Source organism: Megalops cyprinoides, chromosome 4 (genome assembly GCF_013368585.1).
Source record: "Megalops cyprinoides isolate fMegCyp1 chromosome 4, fMegCyp1.pri, whole genome shotgun sequence".
Taxonomy (NCBI): domain Eukaryota; kingdom Metazoa; phylum Chordata; class Actinopteri; order Elopiformes; family Megalopidae; genus Megalops; species Megalops cyprinoides.
In genome coordinates, this window is record NC_050586.1 from 21929363 (window position 1) to 21951060 (window position 21698).

Here is a 21698-nt window from a genome sequence, read left to right on the forward strand (position 1 = left end):
ACGGCGTCAACCTTGACGTTGTGCCTGCTGCTTGTTGTACATGTGTGTCCTTGAAAATTTCTCTTCTCAATGGCTGGAACAGCTCTGTCAAAAGACATATGGCTGGCTTTTACGCAGTGTGTGCCTTTTATTCTCGGTAAACGGCATATCTGTGTCACAGCTGAGGTCTCGCGTTTAGTGTGTGTAGCTATCAGACTTGCGTAAGTTAACCGGCGTCTCGTGCTTTAATGTTGTTTGAACGTCGTCATGCAGTTCTGTTGCAACAGCTGAGCTTTCCACTTCCCCCTTCATGTGAGTAAAAGGGACAGGGAGCACGATTACTTTGGCCATTTAGTTACCTCCATTGGAAATTTGTGAACCATCATGCCCTGCTGAATTGAAACAAATGAATGAGTCTCTGCCTTCCCATGTGGATACACTGACGCGTATTTCCGCTGCTGAGATTGTCCGATTAGATCAGCTGGGCAGAAGCACCTGTCCTGATACAGGAATACAGCCCCTCCCCTCTCTTCTCTCTCTGTCATCTCAGAAACACTATCATGGCACTGTACACTTGCTTTAGGTACAGCCAGACAATCGTGGAAACTCCTGTAAGAATGCCTCTTCACATTAATGACCTTGTATAGACCAGTGGAATGATGGAATGTCATTTAGAAGTAATGTAAAAGCCCTAGTATGTTTGGCAGGGCATGTTAGAACAGTCTAGTTTTACTAGTGAAAGAGGTGGAATAATACTTCTGTCAATCTGATTTGCACCTTAAACGTAACAGAACCCCTGTTATAGCCCTCCAGTCTAAAAGCATTGACTGGAATATTTCTGTCTGACGTGCTCATTCAGTAGGGGTTTCATGTATTGGGGTGTATGCCCCAAAATCTTGAACTCTCATGGAATGTGCACACTCTCCCTTCACAAATCTGTGATGGTACGCTTCAGTCGCTGAATCTGCAGATACAGCCTGTATCACCGATTGACATGAAGGTAGTGCAAAAAAGCGGCGACTGCAAAAACTCGCCCCGTTCCCTAAGGCATTGCTTACCTGACACGACCTCTGTATGCCATATGTGCTACAACAGCTGAGAAGACAGGAGACCCATTCGGACAAAGCGGCAGGCTCGCTGGAAAGGCCCCCGGTTTGAGTGTGGGATGTTTGAACGTGCGGTTGTGGACGCGCTGTCCCGATGTGGGCAGAGCGTTCCTGAAACGTAATGGGTGCTGACCCGAGAGACGCCCGCCCCGCTGCGGTGGCGGTGCGCTGTGCATTGAAGAGTGAGGAGAGTGGCTGGTATGCAGAGTCGCATTAGTGCGAGCTGGCAGCCCCGCTCTAACTCGGCGGCTTGCAGCTTCGCGGACTTGCGCGGCCATTGTCCGTGGAGGACGGTGTCCCTTCAGCTCCGCAAGAAGAGATCACAGTGACATCTTTCCGTTCCGCCAGCACGCAGCCCAGCAAATTTCCAGGTTGGCGCGTCGTGGTCCTCTCTCACCCGCTCGCTCTTTGCCCAGTTGTGCGAATTCTAAATGCAGCGGGAAAGGAACGCAGCTTCAGTTCTGTGCAGGTCCTCCACATGGGCAAACTCACCAAACTGTGCACAGTGGCTCATGGTTTCCATTAAACTGCCCAAACAAGTGCCCAAAACATACACACTTAGGCTGCTTACTTTCCGAAGGTTTCAGAATGTTTGGAGAATTGTTAGCCTGGCCAGGTAGTGATCTCACTGGAGAAATATTTAAATATCTTGTCTCACTGTTGGGGAGCTTGGCACTTAAAGTTTGAAAGCCTCGTATGAAAACACCCTAAAGGCTTAAGCTGTCAAAGCGTGTCAGTGTCAGTTTCTCTGCACAAGGAGAGGAAGCTCTCAGTTCATTTCTGAGGTGGCCTGCTGACCAGCATATCCTGAGCTGAAATTGGATTGGTGGAAGTCTGCCTGAAATTTACTTGAATAAATTAGTTGATGTTGACATTTGCAATGTAACTTTTTTCCCCAGTGGTGTATTCATACAGATGGCCTTTGTTTGTTTTATGAAATGAGAGCTTGCTTCAGATGGGCGTCTACGCCTCATCAGGAGTTATGCCGGTAATTTGATGCATCTTTGTCTTGGTCTTCAATCTGTTGAGGAGGAAGTCATTTAATAAGCGCAGCTTGATTCACTACCCCAGTGAGCTTGTTGCAATTGCAGAGGACGTCATCAGATTACTTACAGTAAGACACAATAGACTTTGAAGTTTAAGTGTCGCCAACAGGGATCACCTGAGACCCAAAGTACAGTTACTACAGTAGACTGTTGGGAGCTTTGCTTTTCCGGTGTGTCACTCTCAACACTAGGCAGATGTGGCTGCATTCTGTGTTTCTGATTACCTGGAGTATTTAATCTCCTCAGTTGGACCCTTGCATATGTGTCCCGCTGTTAGCTTTTGGCTCCGCTAGTACCAGTACACTGGGATATGATTTAGGGTCACTGATGTTAACTTGTAGTAGTGACACTGCTGGGAAAGACATTTGTCACAGCATCATGCCTGCCACCACGCAAGTCGTCAGATTTATTCATCAGAGGAATGCGCAGGGCTTTCGAAAGCTCAAGCTAGTTTCTCTCTTTTTTCCCTGGACTTTCTCATTCATCTTCCTGAAGACGCCACAGAGACGGAAAGCAAAAGCGACCGAAGCGCGTGCAGGCAGATCAAAAGACAACGGAGGTGCCCCGCTTAGCAGAAAATGTGGAAATGTCTGTTCTCGCTTGGTTCGCCCAGGGATCTGCACAGTAACACCTAGAAGCAAGCTGTCAGAGTGAAACTCTGACACGACGATGCACCTTTGAAATTGATGGCAGCAAGAATGCAGCCTGGGCGGCGTTACGGTTTCTGTAGGAGACGGGATGCGCTGGCTGCGTGGGGAGTGTCGGGAGCATTTTGCAGCTAGATGGTTTCCATTTGCAATGGTCTGACATGCAATGTGTGTCAGTTTATGATGTTACTGTGCCAAGAGGTCACGAGTGGACAGTTGATTGATTTTGTTTTGAAACAGCAATCTGGAGCTTTGTCGAAGAATAAAGGTCCTTTCAGCCCAGTTAATCATCAAGCGTATCATTGTCTTAATTCCTTTTTATGTGGGCTTTTTTGATTTGTGAGGTATGATAAGATTGGTCCTCATGAGCCATTTTCTTTAATCTGAGGTAGCATTTGCCTTGAATGTGTAATTGCTTATTCTGTTGATTGTGCTTTTGAAAGCGATTGTGTGCTGTAAAGGTCTGTTTCAGGCCTTTACTACAAGTATGTGTGGAGTCTGCAGTGATGATTATTATGTGTGTGATTGTTTTTCCAGAGGGCGCAACAGTGTCAAAGGTCCTTCTTCCCCTGCAGTAAGTCTAAAATCTTGTTCATTTTCACCATTCTTGACAGTTTTCAGTTATTACGATAGATGGTTATTTACCTGAATAAAGATCATAGGGTGGAGCAGAAGAGTTTACTTTTACACAGCTGGCCCAAATGGACTTGGCAGACAGTGGTACTTGGCCACAGAAGTACAGAGCCCTCAAAAACCCTTGGAAAAAAAAAGATCATTTGCTTATAGGTCATGATAGGGTCAGTTAATTTAAATGAATTTGTGTAATTGCTTTTAAACGTGTCATTTTACTATAGATGGATGAAGCACTCATGGCTTTAATCTTGGTTTTTCAGATTGCCTTCAATGGTGTTTACGCAAATATGAGGATGGTGCATGTCCTGACTTCAGTCGTTGTAAGTTTCCTGTTCCTTGATCAGTATCCAAAATCATGGCCAACTTGTCTCAAGTACAAAGTTTGATATGTATAAATGCCCTACAAAAATCCAAGGACTATAATTAATATATGTGTGCACGTCTTCAATAAACTGTTGACAGTGACTAATTTTTAGCTAAAGGCTAAAATTAAGTAGTTCTGGTTAAAATTTACTATTGACCTGATGCATAGGAAAAGCCCTAAATTGATCCTTCTGGAGTGTGTTTATAAAGTGGAAGAGCAGTTGGGGTATTTTGCATTGTTTTTAACTCCTGTTGATTGAGGAAGTGATTTTAAGGAGATACTCGCACCCCTATCTGTCACACCTGAATGTAAAGGCCATGGAAGTCCCTATAGCCTAATTACCACTGCTCATTGATAACCTATGAGTGTACTGTCCATCCTATGAACAGACGTAATTCTTTGGGTGGCTGCATATTTGTACAATGCTGTGGATGCTCACTGCTGAATAAACAAATTAGCCTAAAGCAAAGCAAAACTGATTGCACTCTGTCATAACCATCTTACAAGAGCTAGTACAGCTACTTTTTTGTATGATTCCCAGTGATGGGGAATTTGACTAATGTAGTGATGAAGGTGCAAATAGTGAAAATTACAATGGTTGTGAAGACTGTTTGTGCATAAGGTTACAGTTTTCAACTGTGCGGGAAGGTATAAAAACCAAAAGTTAAGTCACATTTTCACCAGATGAAATGTGAGTTCTACATGTATATTAGAAACCCCCTCGTTGTGTTACTCCCCTTAAATCCAGTTTTGGTGCTGTCATTGCCATATTGTTTACTGATGAACGATGCTCTAGGGTCTGGGGCTGAATTTGAGCATGCACTGTGTCTGAGAAAAAGTGAATTTAATCTGATCAAAGGGCCCATGCAAAAGTTTTATTTTTGTTCATGATTTTATCTACAGGGAACCAAATGTGAACTGAAGGTCAAAAATGGAGTAGTGTATGAAGGAGTCTTTAAAACCTATGGCCCAGAGGTAAGAGGGAAGTTGGGATGCAGGAATAGGAGTCTTCAGCGTATTAAAGTTATTTGCTCTCACATATTCACTTTTATGGTTAGTTGGCATGATATTAGTTGAACCACACTGCTGTACCATTAGTAAGCGTGATGCTAAAATTCACGTGTTTTGTGTGTTTCAGTTTTAGTTTGCATCCCTTGTTCAATATGTAAGAATATCATATTGTGGGTATGCACTTGAAAATAATTTTAGATCTTCATAAAAAAGCTTTAGACATCACATTCTGCACCATAGCTGTAAATAATTAATGCAGTACAGTATTACTGTACATGGGTCATGTGTTTAATACCATTGACACTCGTGTGTTCCATGCTTTGGCAAGTGCAGTTATCTAATACTGTTCTCGGCCCTGAATAAGTGTGTACGAAGGCTTGGTCAGAAGCACAGAGGTAGACATCCATATTCAGTTAAATACACAAGGAGACTGATATTGTACGTGTGGGGATGGACACAGTATGGTGAGGAACAGTACATGAGGTTTCCACCCTGGCCACACAAGGACCTTAGGAGTCAGGACGAGTCTTGGGTGATTATAAGTTTTCATTGTACCTGAGGCTTTAAATGTGTAAATTAATAAATATTAACTGAATCAATTTACTCTTATATGAGTTCAGTCAGTTGTGTTCCTTTTTAGAATATATATTACAAAGCAACCAATAAAACTAGCAGGGCTGCCAACGCCTCTGGTGCAGATTCCAACTGTACTGCTTCACAGCCCCATTGGAAGGTTCAGTTGTGGTGATGTGGCGTTCTTCCCCTTCACCAGCCAGGGCGAGGGCAGTTATTTTTTTACTGTAGAAGTGGAACTGGTGTCGGTCACTAAGCATGGTCAAAGCGGAGACATGCGTTGTGTTCACAGTGCGACCTGGTCCTGGATGCAGCTCACAGGAAGAGCCCAGACTCTTGCCTGGGCCCGCGGCGGGAGGACATTGTAGAGAGCATCATCTTCAAGGCTTCGGACGTCGTCGTGGTGCAGTTCAAAGATGTGGACCTCAATTACGCCAGGAAAGGTGAGGTCGCCCTGCCCCCCCCACATTGCTTTGCCATGCTGCCTTGCTGCATTATGACATGGTTAAGCAGATTTACAGGCATAATAAAAAGTTTTTATGAGTACCATGAAAGATTTTGTCTACAAAATCTTTTTTTTTTCTCAGCCATGTCCAATAATTCCTAATAGGTAGTCATAATTAGTGATCAGTAATATGAACCACTTAGTGGGTGGAGTTACAATGTACTTTTTATCGGTGGCAGGTTTCTTTGCTGTATTAAACAAAACATTGATTGGTTCAATCCAGTTAGCACAACAGCCTAATCTGATAAGTTGTTCATGAAATCTTACCTGTCATAGCCAGTGATGTCTTCCTGAAAATAGAAGCATTATTTAGTTTGAAGATTGCTTCAATAATTCACGTGGTGACATTAAAGAAAGATGGAATTCTTGTACTTGTAGTGTCTTTATATTTTGTGTGGTCAAACGGATGTGATTTTCCAAATACTGTATTTTTTGCCATTCACTGAGTGCTTGAAATACCAGCATGAACTCAGCTGCTGTGCCTCAGGTCTTGTTATCTTCATGTTTGTCAGTACAGCCAGGAAGCCATTTATCAATTAGAGAGAGACAGTCAAATCTTTTTTTATTATTTTTATTTTTGAATGCTCCTCAGTCACCATTCGGTCATGATAAATGAGAATATTGATTTCCATATCCAAGGTCGGTTGTGAATTGACAAGTTGTATGAATTCACTTATCAGGACAATCCTTTCCCCTACAAGCAGGACTGATTAAGGTGATTTACTTTGACTTGATAGTATCAGAAGTCAAATGATGACCTAGCATCATGTAACTGAAAGAGAGAGAGAGAGAGAGCAAGCCAACCAGCGAGTGAGAGAGCTTACGAACCACTGTAGAACCAGATCAGTTAGTTATGAATTGTATGTTGATTGAAAACTGATTGGCGGCCATTTCCTCCCACTGACCTTCTTTTTAATGTCTCTTTTTCTGTAATCAATGTAGTTTCTTCAGAAACAGGTAATATATTTGTTTTCTGCTCTTGCGCACTGTTGTTGTTGTTGTTAAAGCACCCAGAAATGACAACCCCCTGATCAGAATTAATATACTTTATTTTTTGGGTTGGGGGGAAGCCCACTTTGGTTATTGTCACTGTTTGTCCTCTCTGACCTGCCTTTGACCTTCATTATGCTTTGAGGCCAAGACCATGACTGGTCACTGACATGAGGAATTGTCTGTTGCTAGAGCATGTTGATAAATCTTGACCCTCAATCTTTCCCAATCATTTGCTTTACCACCCGCTAAGAATTCATTTTAAACCTTGATATGCATCTGGAGATTTGGCACATTATATTTATTCGGTCATGGTTCCATTCCACTCTCATTATAAAGCTGTATTTTCTTTTACCTCACAATCTTTAATCTTTGAATTTGAAGAAAGTCTGTCATATACAAGTGTACATGAGTACAGAAATGAGCATGCGGACACACATAAACACACTCACACCTACTGTGAAGAGTTGCCTTTGCAGCTTAATTGCTAAAGCTAATGACCTGGAAAGAGGTTGCTTATATACGGTTTTCACTTTGGTGGTTAAAGCTTTAACCACCGGGTTTTGGTGGCTTTCACTCCTAGTGTTTTTGGAAGGATTGTTTCAGACCAACATTTTGGTTTAGTTCAAGACAAGCTCTCACACCTGTCAAAGTGAAATGAACTTGGCTTCTGTGAGGTGGCCTGGGATAAATCACAAACTCTAGTGCAGTTTTCGTTTAAGTTCAACCCTTCCATTTCCCAAAAAAGAACCAGCTTGTTTCGAGGTACTGTATGCTTGCAACAGACATTCCTGCTTTCCTTCAGTTGAAGTAAACAACTTTGCTGCGTAACCACTCAATGGCTTGTGCAAGTAACAGAATTTTTAAGTCTGATGAACACCAAGGGAATCAATACAGGCGAATGATGAGATTGGGAGCCTTGTGACACTGTTGGAAGACAGGAACAATAGGGAAACCAACTAGGGAAAATGCTGAAATTTACAGCATGTTCAATGATGGTTTTCACTAGAGCAGCAAAATAAAAAAACTCACTCACAAATGGTTCTCCAGGCCTGTTGCTTTGGACAGTTCCGCAGTCTTTACAGCCTGCTGTGCCTTTTGCACATGTGCTTGTTTACATTCTGACATTTTACGGTCCAGTTTTCCGTTTCCCTTGAACACATTCCAGTGTCATGTGGTTTCCAGTCAGAGCAGCAACAAAGAAAAAAATAGAGGTTGCAAGTGAACATCGATGCAAAGAAACTACAGTAGGTGTGAAAGTCACCTCAATTTGCATGCAAAGGAGTGGATGATTGGAACTGAGGAGTCTGCGGTTTAGCATGTGAAAGAGTGGTTGGTATGTGTTGCAGTCACATCCCACTTGGGATTGGGATTGGGATCATGCTATTTTGGCTGGAGTTAAAAGCTGGTAATAAAAGATGTTGCTACCTTCCCACAGCCTGCTGTTATTAATCTAATGAAACGCTCAGTGTATTCACAAGACCACCCCCTCCCCAGTACACAGGGATTGTGGACAGACACAGGCTTCTGCTGACGTGCTGTGGTCGTATGTTGCATGCTAAGAAAGGTGTCTGCAGCCTGTTTTCTGTACGGAAACATGCTGAAACAATAACCCTGCCATAGCTTTGTGTCACTGCAGTGCGTGTGCAAGTCACCCTCTGTGATGAGAGACGGTAGTATCAGACACTGCCCATTTTCTTTAACGAGACATGAAAGAAAGATACTGCCATGCATTCCCTGATGAGCCAGAAGGTGTGGTCCATGAGTGTGATGGCGGGGGGGCTGTTCACTGTTTCACTTTCCCATTTATAGGGAGGCATTGCACACCGAGGAAGCTAGAATACTTACCATACACGCAAGCGTCAGTCTGTTCATCAAATTAAATGCCTCAACAACTTTTGTAAAGTGCTTTTCCGGATCTTTCCTGTGGAGATTGTTTTTCAATGCCAAGTGAACTGTTTGATCAAGTCCAACTCGGTGACCTTTTGCCTTTTTGCTTTGTACTGCTGCATTGTCTGCACTAGGTTCCATAAGTAATATGGGAGACATCATTCCTGATCATGTAAATCACCAATGTTAATATGGCTTGGGTTTTCAACCCACGCTAATTGTGTATGGAGAACTTTCTGATACAGGTGAAGATGTGCTTTACAGTAACATCTGCAACTGCTTTACTAAATTGAGTACAATGAAGAACTGTCACATTAAATCAAAGTTCCATATTTAAAAATAACAAAATACTTCACCAAAGTAAACATTAACAGCAAATTTCCACACATTCTGAAGTAATGAAGTTAAATGTACTTGCACAATGTGATACTCATATTTGTGTGGCTTGCTCAAAGCAATGCGTTTAATCTCCATGCAGTCTAACCCTGTATGTTTCAGTGCTGCATTTTCTACATCTCGTTCATTGGTGTTCACAGCAAAATTCGACAAAAGTCGTTTTTTGCTCACCAACTTGTTTCTTCCACTGTGGCTTCAGGATGCAGTCCAGCCCTGGTGTCCACCGGTCCCACTTAGCTCACATGCAAGTTTCAAGATGTTTGGCCTCACACTTAAGCTGGCAAAACAGATGTGCCAGTTCCCTTTACTGGAATACGTTTTCATTGGAAACGATGTAGAAGAGATGTGGTTCGGCACAAAAAAGCAACATGAAGGGGTGTATCTGATCGAAAGACCATGCCTGCAGCAATCTGTTGTTTCTCTGCTTACACAGTGCGCTCAGAGTTGTTTGGTGATTTTAAATGTGGACTGGAGCCTTTGCTTTGATGTATTGTATGATATTGATGTGTTTGTGCTCAAATATTGAGCAACTCTGAAAGTGCCTTAACGTCTACTGAGTACAGTATTACTGGAGATGGGGCATGTGTTTAATACTGTGAACACATTTGTGTGTTCCAAACTTTGGCAAGTGCGGTTACCTAATACTGTTCTTGACCCAGAATGTGTACGAAGGCTTGGTCAGAAGCACAGAGCTAGACGTCCATATTCGGCTACATACATAAGAACACAGTTCTGATACTGCACATGTGAAGATGCGCACAATATGGCGAGGCAGACTAAATTGAGATTTGATAGAATGAGCAAACCATTTTTCTCTTTGCTATTGAATAGGAGATAAATCTAATTAAATTTTCATAGCAGCATTCCAAATTGTATTTTGCCAGAGCTTGCACTGCATTTTAGAGTAATTTCTATCAAAACAGCAGTTTTTGGCGAAATGTTTTGATTTGCGCTTTGTAATCAAGCCCTCTGTTAGTCTTTTTATCATTGCGCATAGCTTGAGTCGCTAACATTCCTGTCAGTGTTTGCCTACAAGCTAACGTGTGGGTTAAATATGTTAAAGAGCCAGTCTGTTAGCTGCACTCTACATCCGACACTGCATCCTCACAATTTTTTTTCAGTCCTATGTCATTACTTAATATTTTAAATGGGATATGAATCAAATGTAAAAATTAGATAGGAAGGTATCTGCTGCTAGAAGAGTCGCTACAGTATATCTCCACGCAGAATATGACATTTATTACGTTATTAATGAGGTTATGTGGCCTGAGGAGTTTTTATTGTGCAGTGTTGGATAATACAAATACTGTCAGATTCTGGTTTCTGTGTGTTGTTTTCAGATGGGCATTGAGCATGTGGGTGCAGGTTGATAGTCCCAAGGAGCAGTCCTGGATCGGCTTAAGATTTTACACCGAATGGTTTATTGTAATTAGGGTGCTGTTACTGCATCTTTGGGCAGCAGTTTGGGACCCCGTCCATCCAGAGCAGGTGTCTGACTCGGAAGTTGTTTATATGCCATGGATTGAAACAGGGAAGCATCAGGACGGTTGGCCGTATTGATCGTTGGTGTCTTATGTCTAGCCTGTGGCGGCGGCGGTGTAATCGATAACCCCTGACAGAGATGTGTAGGTTGGTGCAGAGAGGAAGTCTTGGAGGTGTGTGTGCTGGGAGTCATCTGAGGCCATGAGGAGACAGGAAAGTGTATGTGTGTGTTTGCTTTTGTGTTTGCATATGCGTAGGTCTAGATCTGTATTCCTGGCCGTGTGTGGCAGTGTGCGTTTGTTCATGTGTGTTTTCTGCACCGTGTGTGTGTAGTGTCTTTGTCTTGGTGCATGTCCGTTCAGTCCCGTGTAGAAGCACTTTGTGTGTTCAACATTGATCATTGGAGTTGCCTGCAGGCATGGGCGGTCGTTCCCAGTTCAGACTGACAGGTGGAATTGATGAAGCTGTGCGCTCTCAGCAACTACATCTTTAATCTGCTGCTCTGCTGTGCTGGTAATTAAAGCTTGCTATGCCTTGGTTATCCTTCATTTTGAGACAAGGATTCAATCGGGGAAAAACGTGGAGCATCACACTGTTTAATGTCGGGTGTCTATATTAGAGTCTGCATCATTTAAGGCTCTTATCTTTTGATTCAAGTTTGAATATAACACTGAATTTGATTGTGATTATCAGTCATTGAAATTTATTTCAAATGATTTATGAGATTCTAACTCTTAATTTCAATTTCACATGTGCTGTATTCAGCAGTTTCCCTTTCTTTTACAAGTAGTAGAAAACCCCACAATCTCCTGAGGTTGCCCCTCTCTCTTACCTGTGTTTCTTGGCTAGTCATACCAAGAGTCATCATCAGCCTTTAGGTTAACTTTTATCACAGTTTACTTGATATACCATGAAACATATGTGAATATCCTAACTGGGCGAACTGCTCCTTTACCCAGTAATAGTGGTGAAAATGTGGAATGGAATACTGTTAAACTGAGAATAATTTGACCCTTATAAAACATTTGGTAGTTATGATTAGCAAAGATGATGACGCAATATTATTATGATCCAACTAGCTAACTATCTTGCTGACCAGCCTACTATTTGTTTGTCCTGCCAGTCATATCCATAAAAGGGCATTTAGTGCAGTGTTATTGTTGGCATGTTTTACATATATGTATAAATGGATATGATATCTGGATATCAACAGTGCAAAGAGTGCTGGTCAGATACATATATGGATGCTGTGATCCACAGCAACTCAAATGAGTTGTATGATGCAGTAAATGCAAAACAGGAACAATAAAATGGGTACAGAGCAACCAAATTGTAGTAAATAGTCATTAACGTAAAATTAAGTTCAAATAAAAACACCACAACCATAAACACAGTGCCTAGCAGTTATCCTTAAGAACATCTAAAATGTATCATACTAAGACTGAAACTAGAGCCTAATGATGATCAATAGACGGAACATTTTCATAAGTCAATGTTTACACGGTGCCAACAGTGAGTCATAAGAGGAAAATTCATTTGCATCATACTACCATGCTTGCAATGAACTGAGAGCTTTTCGAAAGTATCGGAATTCATTACAAGATTGAGTGATCAGATATGGGCTGTTGTGCATCAGACAGAAAGAAGATGGTTAGCGTGGGAAGATGATTTGGATGTCTGACAATTACTGGCAGTTAATATCACAGCCCTGGGATGGGGGAGGGAGGGGAGGCAAAGAAAGAGCAGGTTTCAGCCACGAAGGAAAGGGAAGTTGCCGAGCAGAGGGTTGGTGCTGAGGTGCAAAGTCTTGTGATGGACACAAGGTAGGAAGGGATTCTACCCATGAGCTGGTGCCAATCTGGTGCCAGAATCTGGAGGAGGGATAGGAGGAGAGGTGAGAAATGGCTATATTTTAGGAGATTGAAAGACAGCTGAGCTGTACCGTTCTGAATACCTTTATGGGATCCAGTGACAGAGGCAGGATAATTGGCCATGTAAGAACAGTATTCCTAGTAGATAGTCAAAGGGCCTTGACAAGGAGCTGGGGAGATGGAGAGCAGATGGTGTGGAACTTCACTAGTTTTCTAATTTTCTTGAGAGAGAACCTGCAGGACTGGGGCCATGAGAGTGAAATACTCTGTTAATTAGTACCTCTTATCAGGAGTAACATCGAGGTTCTCCACATTCCGGGAAGGTAACACTATAGATCCATGCACTGATATCCCGAGGTCTGGGAGAGGTGAGGATTTTGCAGGTGAATGGAACATGTTTGCACGGGGGGATAGAGATTAGGGGAGGGCATATGTATAAATATTGTAGGAAAACCCATGTGCAGAAATGACAGGTCCATGTAATTTAGCATAAATATAGAACTGAAGGGGGCCAAGCCCTCATCCCTTGGGAAGTCCTGCTGAAAATGTGCAATCAGTTGAGGGGGAGGTTACGTGACTTAAGATTAACCTGAGAAGTAGCCACTCGCACACTCTCTCTAACCACCTAAATCAAACCATCTGCCTGCAGTTTGCCATTGTGCCAGGGTTAATTTGGTCAGGGCACACGTTGGGAATCACAATGCAAAGGTGAGAAATTTCCTCAACACTAACAGGCAGCAGATGCAGCAAGCAACCACATTACAAATTTCATCAGGGAAGGTTAGAACCAGCTAAACACATTTTATGGGTGGGTTTCTCAGTATCAGTTGTACAGTTGTGACAGCCATTAATCTATCAAACCTTTAAGTTCTTTTTCAATCAGAAAATGACGTTTCACATACCACTGACTGCATGTGTGGATGCTGTTCTTTAGTTTCACTGACGGTGCAAAGTTTTGTAGCTGTTACCCAGAGGGCAGGGGACTAAGTCTAAAGATGTGATTTTCAGATAGTTTGGTGTGTGTCTGTATCCTGGAAAATGTTTCCTGCTGCTCCACAGGCCTAGATGGTAGATGCTGGCATCCAGGTGCACTCATACAATGGTAGCATGTCCTGAGTTCTGGTGCTTGGTTACCTTTTGCCCTTTGACTAGGTCTTACCCAGCTTTGTTATGTTGCAGGGAAAATTCAGTCTGGTTTTTAGGGCTGTGCTATATCGTGGTGCTTATTCTCCACAATATGACTCTGAGACATTTAACATCTCCAGGCTGATCAGTTTTATTTTTGATTCCATCGCGGGGGTGGGGGGGGGATCCTTCAGGGTCCAGCTGACTTAGACCGAGAGTTTCTCCCTGGCAGGGCTCCTCTGAAAATCACTCTGCACAAAATGGCAACAGCCTGCAGGCCTGTCACTCTTTACCTACCCTGTTTCTCAGTCACATCCTGCATTGTGGAACCTCCACAACCTTGGAACCAAATCCAATGAAAGATTAAAGATGTGCAGTGTCAGGCTGAGAGGAAAGGTACCCAAATGCAGTAAAGTGTTGTTCACACTGCAGTGTTTGGCTTATTGTTCTCATGTTTCACAAGGGCACCTAGGATCATTCTGTAAGTGCTTCAGTTTAAGCTTTTTGTTGAACCCAGTTAATTATCTGGAGCTTCATATTTATATGTTTTAAAAGTGTTTGAAAATGACTGCTAGGGAAAACCTCTACCACACACTCAATAAATGTTCCTTACAGTTAAATAGTTGCTGTTTCTGTATAATGTTATGTGGACTTTTTCCATGGAAAAACGCCTAGGTGCCTTAGTACTGTAAAAAGTATTTTGAAGCATTGTGCCAATAAAAATAAATGCCTTAATTGTTTCTTTACCCAAAGCAGAAAATTTGTGTTCATCATCCAAGTGAATACTGTGGTGTGAATTACACTTACAGAAATGCCAACACCAAATTTTAAAGCAGCAGTTGCAAAAAGTGCATGTCATGGTTTCTGTTTGTCCTCTTCTTTTTTTTTTTTAATTTGGTTTTCTAATCATGCTTCTGTTGGCATCGCCACTCTCTCCAGCCCTGAGTGTTGTCTCACGCACCCAGCCGGACCCAGACCAAGCGCTCCTGGTTCAGGACCGCTTTGCCTCAGCGGGTCACGTGCCTACTCCCAAGTCCCACCCCCGTTTCCCACCCCCACCCCCCCACCCCCCAAACCCCCCAAAAGCTTCTTGTCATGTGACTCTCTGTCTCTCCCCCCCCATGCCTGTGTGTGTGTGTGTGTGTGTGTGTGTGCGCACGCCTGCGGTGCAGACAACTTCACCGACTCCGCAGTTAGCGTGAGCACTCGGATTAACGGGGAGCACAAGGAGAAGGACCTGGAGCCCTGGGACGGAGGGGAACAGCATGCCTCAGACAGCCTGGAGGCGTTGGACACCGACGTGGTGGGTCATGCCGGAGCCCTCTTTTAATTTTGTCTGAATGCAGCGCGATTAGCTCCATGCTCTCTGAGGAAGGCAGAACTCTAACTGTGGAAGCGGTTGTGCTTATTAATAAATTCACAAGGCTTTAGCAAAGAACTTAATGCGATTCAGTATCCCAGCAATGCTTGCTCCTCAGTGGGGAACAATGAAGTCTGAAGTCCCCCCCCCCCCCCCCCTTTTCCTGTAGCATTGTAATGACATTCAGAAAGGTGTGATGAATTGTACATGGATTTAATAAGTGCTTTAGAGGTTAGTTCTAAAATGACCTTTATCTTCTTTGCCTTTTGCTAGTCGAATGGTTGGGATCCCAACGACATGTTCAAGTTCAACGAAGAGAACTATGGCGTGAAGTCGACCTACGACAGCAGCCTGTCGTCCTACACGTGAGTGTCACTACTTTGGGGAGACCACCCTTGCTAGAAGAGCTCATCCTTCCGATACGCATGATACAGACAATTCTCTGATTAGATATTTTAAAGTGAAGTTGTTTACATAAGTTCTTAAAACCACAGTGGTTGAACATTGGGGTTTAATAATACTTAATACTGAAACTTCTACATGATGTGGTCTCTGCAAATTTCATTTCTTACGCTGAGGTCAGGATGATTAGACCCTTGCTGTATGCTCTGGTGACTGTTCAGTGGTGGAAAGCTCAGCTTATCGCATTAGATTTGCCAAGACCGCAGAGTCCGGAAGTTTCATTTGCGTCCATTAGTATACTGTTTCTTCTACACACGTGCAGGTTGGATGTGCAGGCGGTTTCCTGTCTGAGAACTGGTTTGTATATATGCTTATATATATACATGCTCTGATGCATAGCCAGCTGCCATACCATTCTTTTCACTTAAATGCTGCAGCCCTTCGTACATGGCTGTTGCACCCAACCAGTTGTGCAGCCTCGATGCAGCCTTTTTATCCAGACACCCTAAGATGAATTAGTGAAGAGGCTGAATGAATGACGTACCAGTTAGATGCGTTGAAATGAAAAGGCTAGCGTTGCCTTTGAGATGACGGTTAAAAATTTAGGGTCTGTCCACAACGTTCTTAGAGTTCCGCTGGAGCGGGACAACTCCGAGGAGTTCCTGAAGAGGGAGGCGCGGGCGGCCCAGCTGGCGGAGGAGATCGAGTCGAGCGCCACCTACAAGGCCCGCGTGGCGCTGGAGAACGACGACCGCTCCGAGGAGGAGAAGTACACGGCCGTTGTCCGTAGCGAGCGAGAGCCGCACACCCTCAACAGCAGGTGGGCGGTCCCCCTCTCCGCAAGAACATAGGCTGACACAGCTGTGGCCTGTGCGCAGGCTCCGTTCTGAATGTAGCATCACCCTCCTCCAAACTGATAAATAATGCTAATTTTAACATGAGACAACTGTGACGTTAAACAGTACATGTATTTTGTGTCCTTTTCCCTTTGTTCTGTTTCATAATATTCTGTCAACACAACTATGTAAAACAATAACTTCAGTAACAATACCATAAACTTTGGTTGTTTAACCTTGTCCTTTGGAGAGTTTAAAAAGAAACAACTCTCCACTCTCCACAGGACTGCTCCAGCATTTTCATTGGTGTTGTCATTTTCAGCCACATGGCTGAAGTTTGGATTTTGTCCAGCCTTCAGCTGATGAGGGGTATCTGTGTCATTGGGATGCTATTACCCCCACTCAGAGAACAGTTTGTAACGGTTCCTGTTCTCATCCCTGCAGAGAAAACAAGTACATTCCTCCGGGCCAGAGGAACAGAGAGGGGATGTCATGGGGCGCTGGCAGGCAGAACTCCCCCAGGCTGGTGCAGAGCAGCTCCGGACCCCCACCCCCTCGCCCCGGACCCCACGATTACAGCCCCAGCTCTGGAACAGACCAGCGGGTCGTAAATGGAGGTAGGTGGATATGCACCGCTGTGAAAGTTTTTTTACATCTATACAAGTTGCACATATTCTTCTAGTGAGTCCAGTTGCTCTTACAGTTTCTCAGAGCAGGTTGGAGACACATTTTAATGCTTCTGTATATTTGCAACTGGGTTTCTGAACCATTAGTGGGTAATGTTTGCCCTTACTGTGGTACAAAGGCTGATCTGGTCTTAGTCCTGCCCTTTAGCTCCACCTCCGGTGAGAACTGACGTCACTCCTCCTGGGCTGCTCGGCCTTCCTGTCCTTCGCAACTAGACCCTCGTCAAGGTGTCTTGTTCTCTTTGTAAAAATGAGCGTCTAGGGGATTTGAGACAGTGGCTTGAGGATTAACAGACAAAGCTGGTGGACCCTCTGTGACAGGTGCTTTAAGACTGATGGCTCCCCCACGGTGTTACCCCCAGTGGTTCTGCACTGCCCAGACCCAGCTGTACTCCTCCCAGAGAAGCTTTTTTCCATCCTCTGTCCCCAGCCTGTTTTCCATTTCCCTCTGTGTTAACCCCTGTGCTTATCCTGCATTGTTCAGTAGCCTGCAGCTTCTGTAGATAGATAAAAGGCCCCAAATGGTTAATTTATTACTTAGACGTGAGCACGCACACACATCCAGTATAACACCCAATATAACAGCATGATACCGTGGGTATTCTGTGTATTGCGCAGAATTTCTGTCAGGGATTTCCACTGACAATAATGTTTTAATGTCATATAATGCATAGGCTTCATTTGTGATACGTTGTGGTTTCATGCCTCATGACCACAATTCAATGGTAGTACTGGTCCTCACCCATATTTATGATTGTTTGACCACCACAAGCCCTTAGTACTTACAGAGGGAACCACACCAATTTGTTTTCATTTTTAATGGTTTAACTTGTGAATAGTCATTGAAATGTTCGCTTTCTCCTTCTAGCTAGCAATGCTGTTTTTTATATAACTGTCAGTATGTACAGTAGCTATATTCTGCAAGCCAGGTCTTTTTCTGTAGTAGTTCTAGTTAGGAAGCTAAAGGGAAAGAAAATAAACTGACAAGGAATTTGCATTGTACTTCATTGATGTATGAAGAATATAGCTGTGAAAGTGTTAGCTTGCCTCTTAACCTTTATCACAACAAAGCTCCCTCTTTTGAGCTTTAAAAAGCTAGACAGCTGGAAAGCTCACTGCCAGTTTCCAGGTGGCTAACATAGACCTGATGTTAATCTACACTACAGCTTCACACAGTTTCCTCTTTGGCAAAGGTTTGTTTTTTGCCAGTGCATTCCCCTGAAACTCACTGAGGCAAAAGGAGTATTTTGGGGCCAATATACAGACATGTGCAGATCACACATTTTGTAAACTTCAAAATGGGTACATATAATTCAACCTAGATAACGTACATTGGGAGAAAACAGAGGTCTTTAAAACATCTCTCAATGGTCTCTTTTCTAAGCCAAGTAACTGAACCCTTTGGAAATAGAAGACGTTTCATGAAAGATTAGTGAAGGATTATGCTGTCATTGATTTATCATTTTCACAGAAGTGGTTGGAGTTTAATGGCTTTTAATACTTGTTTGCCAATGTGCCACTGTACAGTTATGCAAAATGCATGTTTACTACAGTGTTGCCAATGGCACTTAATCAAGATTTTGAAATCATCAGAGTAACACCTCTTTCATTTATTATTGGCCAAAATGAGACTTGTAGCTCACAGTCAGTCAGGAGATCTACAACCTGCTCCAAACCTGGTGAACCAGTAAATGTTTAGTCAGTTTGTGTGTCTAGACTAGTAGTTTGTAGGCCAGTGGCAGTATTCGTAATTAATCTCTGCCTGGTCTCGGTACGAGAATATACATGGGAGGTATTAAACAGGAAGCCGTGAAGTACAAGAAACTGATCCAACTATCTCTGTTGAATCTAGGTTATTGCGTTCATAAGATTCTGGGTCTTGTGGATTGACCTTTGAAATGCTCTCAGATGATACTAGTGAATCCATGATATGAAACAGACTCTGGAAAGACTCCACCAAAAGCATTCAAGGACTTAGTACATCTCATTACATTTTCAGTTTTTTTTTTCTCTTTTTCCCCCCTCCTCATTTTAGTGCACATTTCTGTTTCCTTTCTCATGCCTTCCCCGTTTCCCCTCTCCCTGCACATCGTTGGTTTCTTTTAGTTTTTTTTATAGTTTCCTTCATTCTCATTTGTCCTCGTCAGGTGCCCCCTGGCCATCGCCTTGCCCATCTCCTTCCTCTCGCCCACCTTCTCGCTACCAGTCAGGCCCCAACTCTCTTCCGCCTCGGGCCGCCACTCCTACCCGGCCGCCCTCCAGACCCCCCTCCAGGCCCTCGCGCCCCCCGTCTCACCCCTCTGCTCATGGTTCTCCAGCTCCTGTCTCTACTATGCCTAAACGCATGTCCACAGAAGGTACCACCCAATCGCAGTAGATGCCGTTGTCTGTTTTGAGTGGGCTGTGTTTGTCGCCTTGATGGGTTTTCTTCATAACATGCTAATGTTGAGATTTTTAACCTCAAGTACCGGTGATTGTTTTTTTGAGTGAAAGCCTTTTCTTGACTTGTGCCTTTTCCACCTTCCTGTCTTTCTCCCCCTTGACTGGTCCTGTGCATGTCCCACACTGGAGTGGTCACTCTCTCGGGTTGCGCTGGAGTGGTTAACTGACTAACTTGCTCACTCACTTGAAAAGGTTTGGACACTTCAGGGACACGCGACTAAACTCACCCACCTTGTGACTCTTCATAGGCGGGGTGAATTCCCACGGCTGTTGATGTGTTTTTTTTTTCCCCAAGCTTGTAATGAGTTAAGGCTGGCTTACATTGGTGGAAAGCAGCTTGCTGTTGGGGTAAAAAAAAAATAGCTTCCATTTTATAGAATGGATACATTCACACTGAATGCAGTACAGCAAAGCAGCAGGGTGGGAGCGCAGTGCAGGCTAGACTTTAAAAAATTCACATCCCTCAAGACCTGTGTTGTATGTTTCACAACGCTTTGAGGTGGCAAATTTAGACTGCATTCTGTGTGATTTCAGAGTGGAACTCAAGCTGTTTTCTGTAATCTGCTTTTCACCACTATTAATCAGCCTTTACTCTCCTTACCTGTTATTGTCACCCTTGTCAAATCTCATTACAGGAACTTTGATTTTTTTTTTCCCCCCCAACAGTGTTGTCAACAGATGTGTGTGTAGGTCAGTGACATGACATGGCAGAACCCATTACATGGGTGTTTTAAGGCAGCTTCCTCTGGTGTTTTTAGGTGTTTGAGGTTCCATTGCTAACACTGAAGAGCAATGAAGGTAGACGTTCCAGGATTCCCAGGAAACTGGGAGTAAGCTGCCCAAACAGGAGCAGCCCAAAATGGCACCGACCATGTCCAATTTAATCTGATGTTAACTTGTGTTTGTCTAGGAATGGTTATCACAGAATCATGACAACAACAGCCAGGGTTGGTGCTCTTTTAGGCATGGCATATGGAGGAGGCTGTGTGGGTGTGGCATTCATCACTGTGATCCATCTTGGTTTGGCAGCTGGGCTTAAACAGACTTGGCCCATGAGAATGGTGTCTGTAGTGGTTTTCATCTTCATGAAGCTGTCACTGACTCAGTAATTCACTCGTATAGAACAGTGATGGGAAGGTCTCGCCTTCAGTGACTCTAGTCTTTTCATTTTAGCAGCATATCCTCATACCTGTAACTCCGGGGAGTTGTCCTCATTTCCAAATGGTGACTGCATGTAAAGTTAAGACATGAGGTTGCAAATCTAGCAGCTTTTGAGACACCAGGGAAACCCCCCAGTCCAAGGGTTGCAAAGCTGTAAGCTGGTTTTTCTCTGTTAAACTTGACTCAGGGAAGGAGAGAATAATGAGAGAAGTCAGGTAAAGTACGCCCTGTTCAGAGGGTGCAGATATGCTTGTGGTCCATGTTCTGTGGAGTGCCGGCTACATGTTCCTATGTTCAAGTGGATGTGTTAAATGACAGGCTATCCAAACCAAGAAAATAAAGGAAAGGAAAGGAAATTTTACCAGCTTCATGTCTCTTCAGTTAATACAGTAAGTTTCCAAAAAAAAGAGAGAGTGACTGGTTTTGCCATTCATTTTCATTAATGTAGATTGACAGATGTGGTCAACATTTAGAAAAAGATGATGACTGGGAAAGCTTACCAGTTACAGTAAGTTACCAGTGTTTCTGGGAATCAAGGACAAGTATTCCAACCACAGAATTTTCCAATGAGATTGGTTCTTCAGGCAGCATGCTTGGCTGGGAAATGAGAAATTATTGACCTGTTGGAGAATATAATCAAGCAGGCCGGCAGTGTGCTGCATGGACCGTCAGAATGCAGCATGACCTCAGCCGTTAATGTCACCATTGTCATTACTGACTCTTTTCTTGATGTCCTTCTCTTGTCCCATTCCCTCCCTGCCCGTCTCAGGTCCTCCTAGGATGTCACCAAAGACACAGCGCACCCCCCGGACGCATCGGGTCCCCACCGGCCGGGGGGGTGTCCCCCCAGGGGTCGAGTTCATGTCCCACAATGCCCCGGGAGATGTGGCAACCGCCTCACCCGCTCGGAGCAGCCCCTCCGGTGGCACTTGGTCTTCCGTGGTCAGTGGAGGTAAGCGGTTCCCTTGCCTCGGCTGCAGAATCTGCAGGGGAAATGTACTTGTGTTTTGCTCTTTGTACAAGGAAGAGCGCATGCTCTGCGGCAGGCTCTGAAAAGTGAGTAAGAAAAGAATTATAGAGGGGCTCCCAAGTAGCTCAGTGTTTAAGGTGGTCACCAAGAGTGCCAGCTGAGCTCCACAGCCCGAGGTTGATCCCAGCCATATCATCAGCAGACAATGACCAGGAGCGCAACG

The 21698-nt window shown here is 43.8% G+C and overlaps 1 protein-coding gene across 8 annotated transcripts in view; it reads left to right on the plus strand.

The window, feature by feature from the left end:
- Window positions 1-21698, plus strand: part of atxn2 (ataxin 2) — a 35158-nt gene that overhangs the window by 1804 nt on the left and 11656 nt on the right. For 4 of the 8 annotated variants that reach the window (XM_036526371.1, XM_036526372.1, XM_036526375.1 and 1 more), the window contains exons 2-12: window positions 3316-3352; window positions 3672-3731; window positions 4679-4750; window positions 5652-5802; window positions 6807-6821; window positions 14791-14921; window positions 15252-15343; window positions 16009-16200; window positions 16661-16833; window positions 19050-19259; window positions 21275-21457. In XM_036526371.1, the coding sequence (XP_036382264.1) occupies window positions 3316-3352; window positions 3672-3731; window positions 4679-4750; window positions 5652-5802; window positions 6807-6821; window positions 14791-14921; window positions 15252-15343; window positions 16009-16200; window positions 16661-16833; window positions 19050-19259; window positions 21275-21457 (1316 nt within the window). The remainder of the gene's footprint in view (window positions 1-3315; window positions 3353-3671; window positions 3732-4678; window positions 4751-5651; window positions 5803-6806; window positions 6822-14790; window positions 14922-15251; window positions 15344-16008; window positions 16201-16660; window positions 16834-19049; window positions 19260-21274; window positions 21458-21698) is intronic. The other 4 variants (XM_036526373.1, XM_036526378.1, XM_036526379.1 and 1 more) reach the window with 2 other exon arrangements.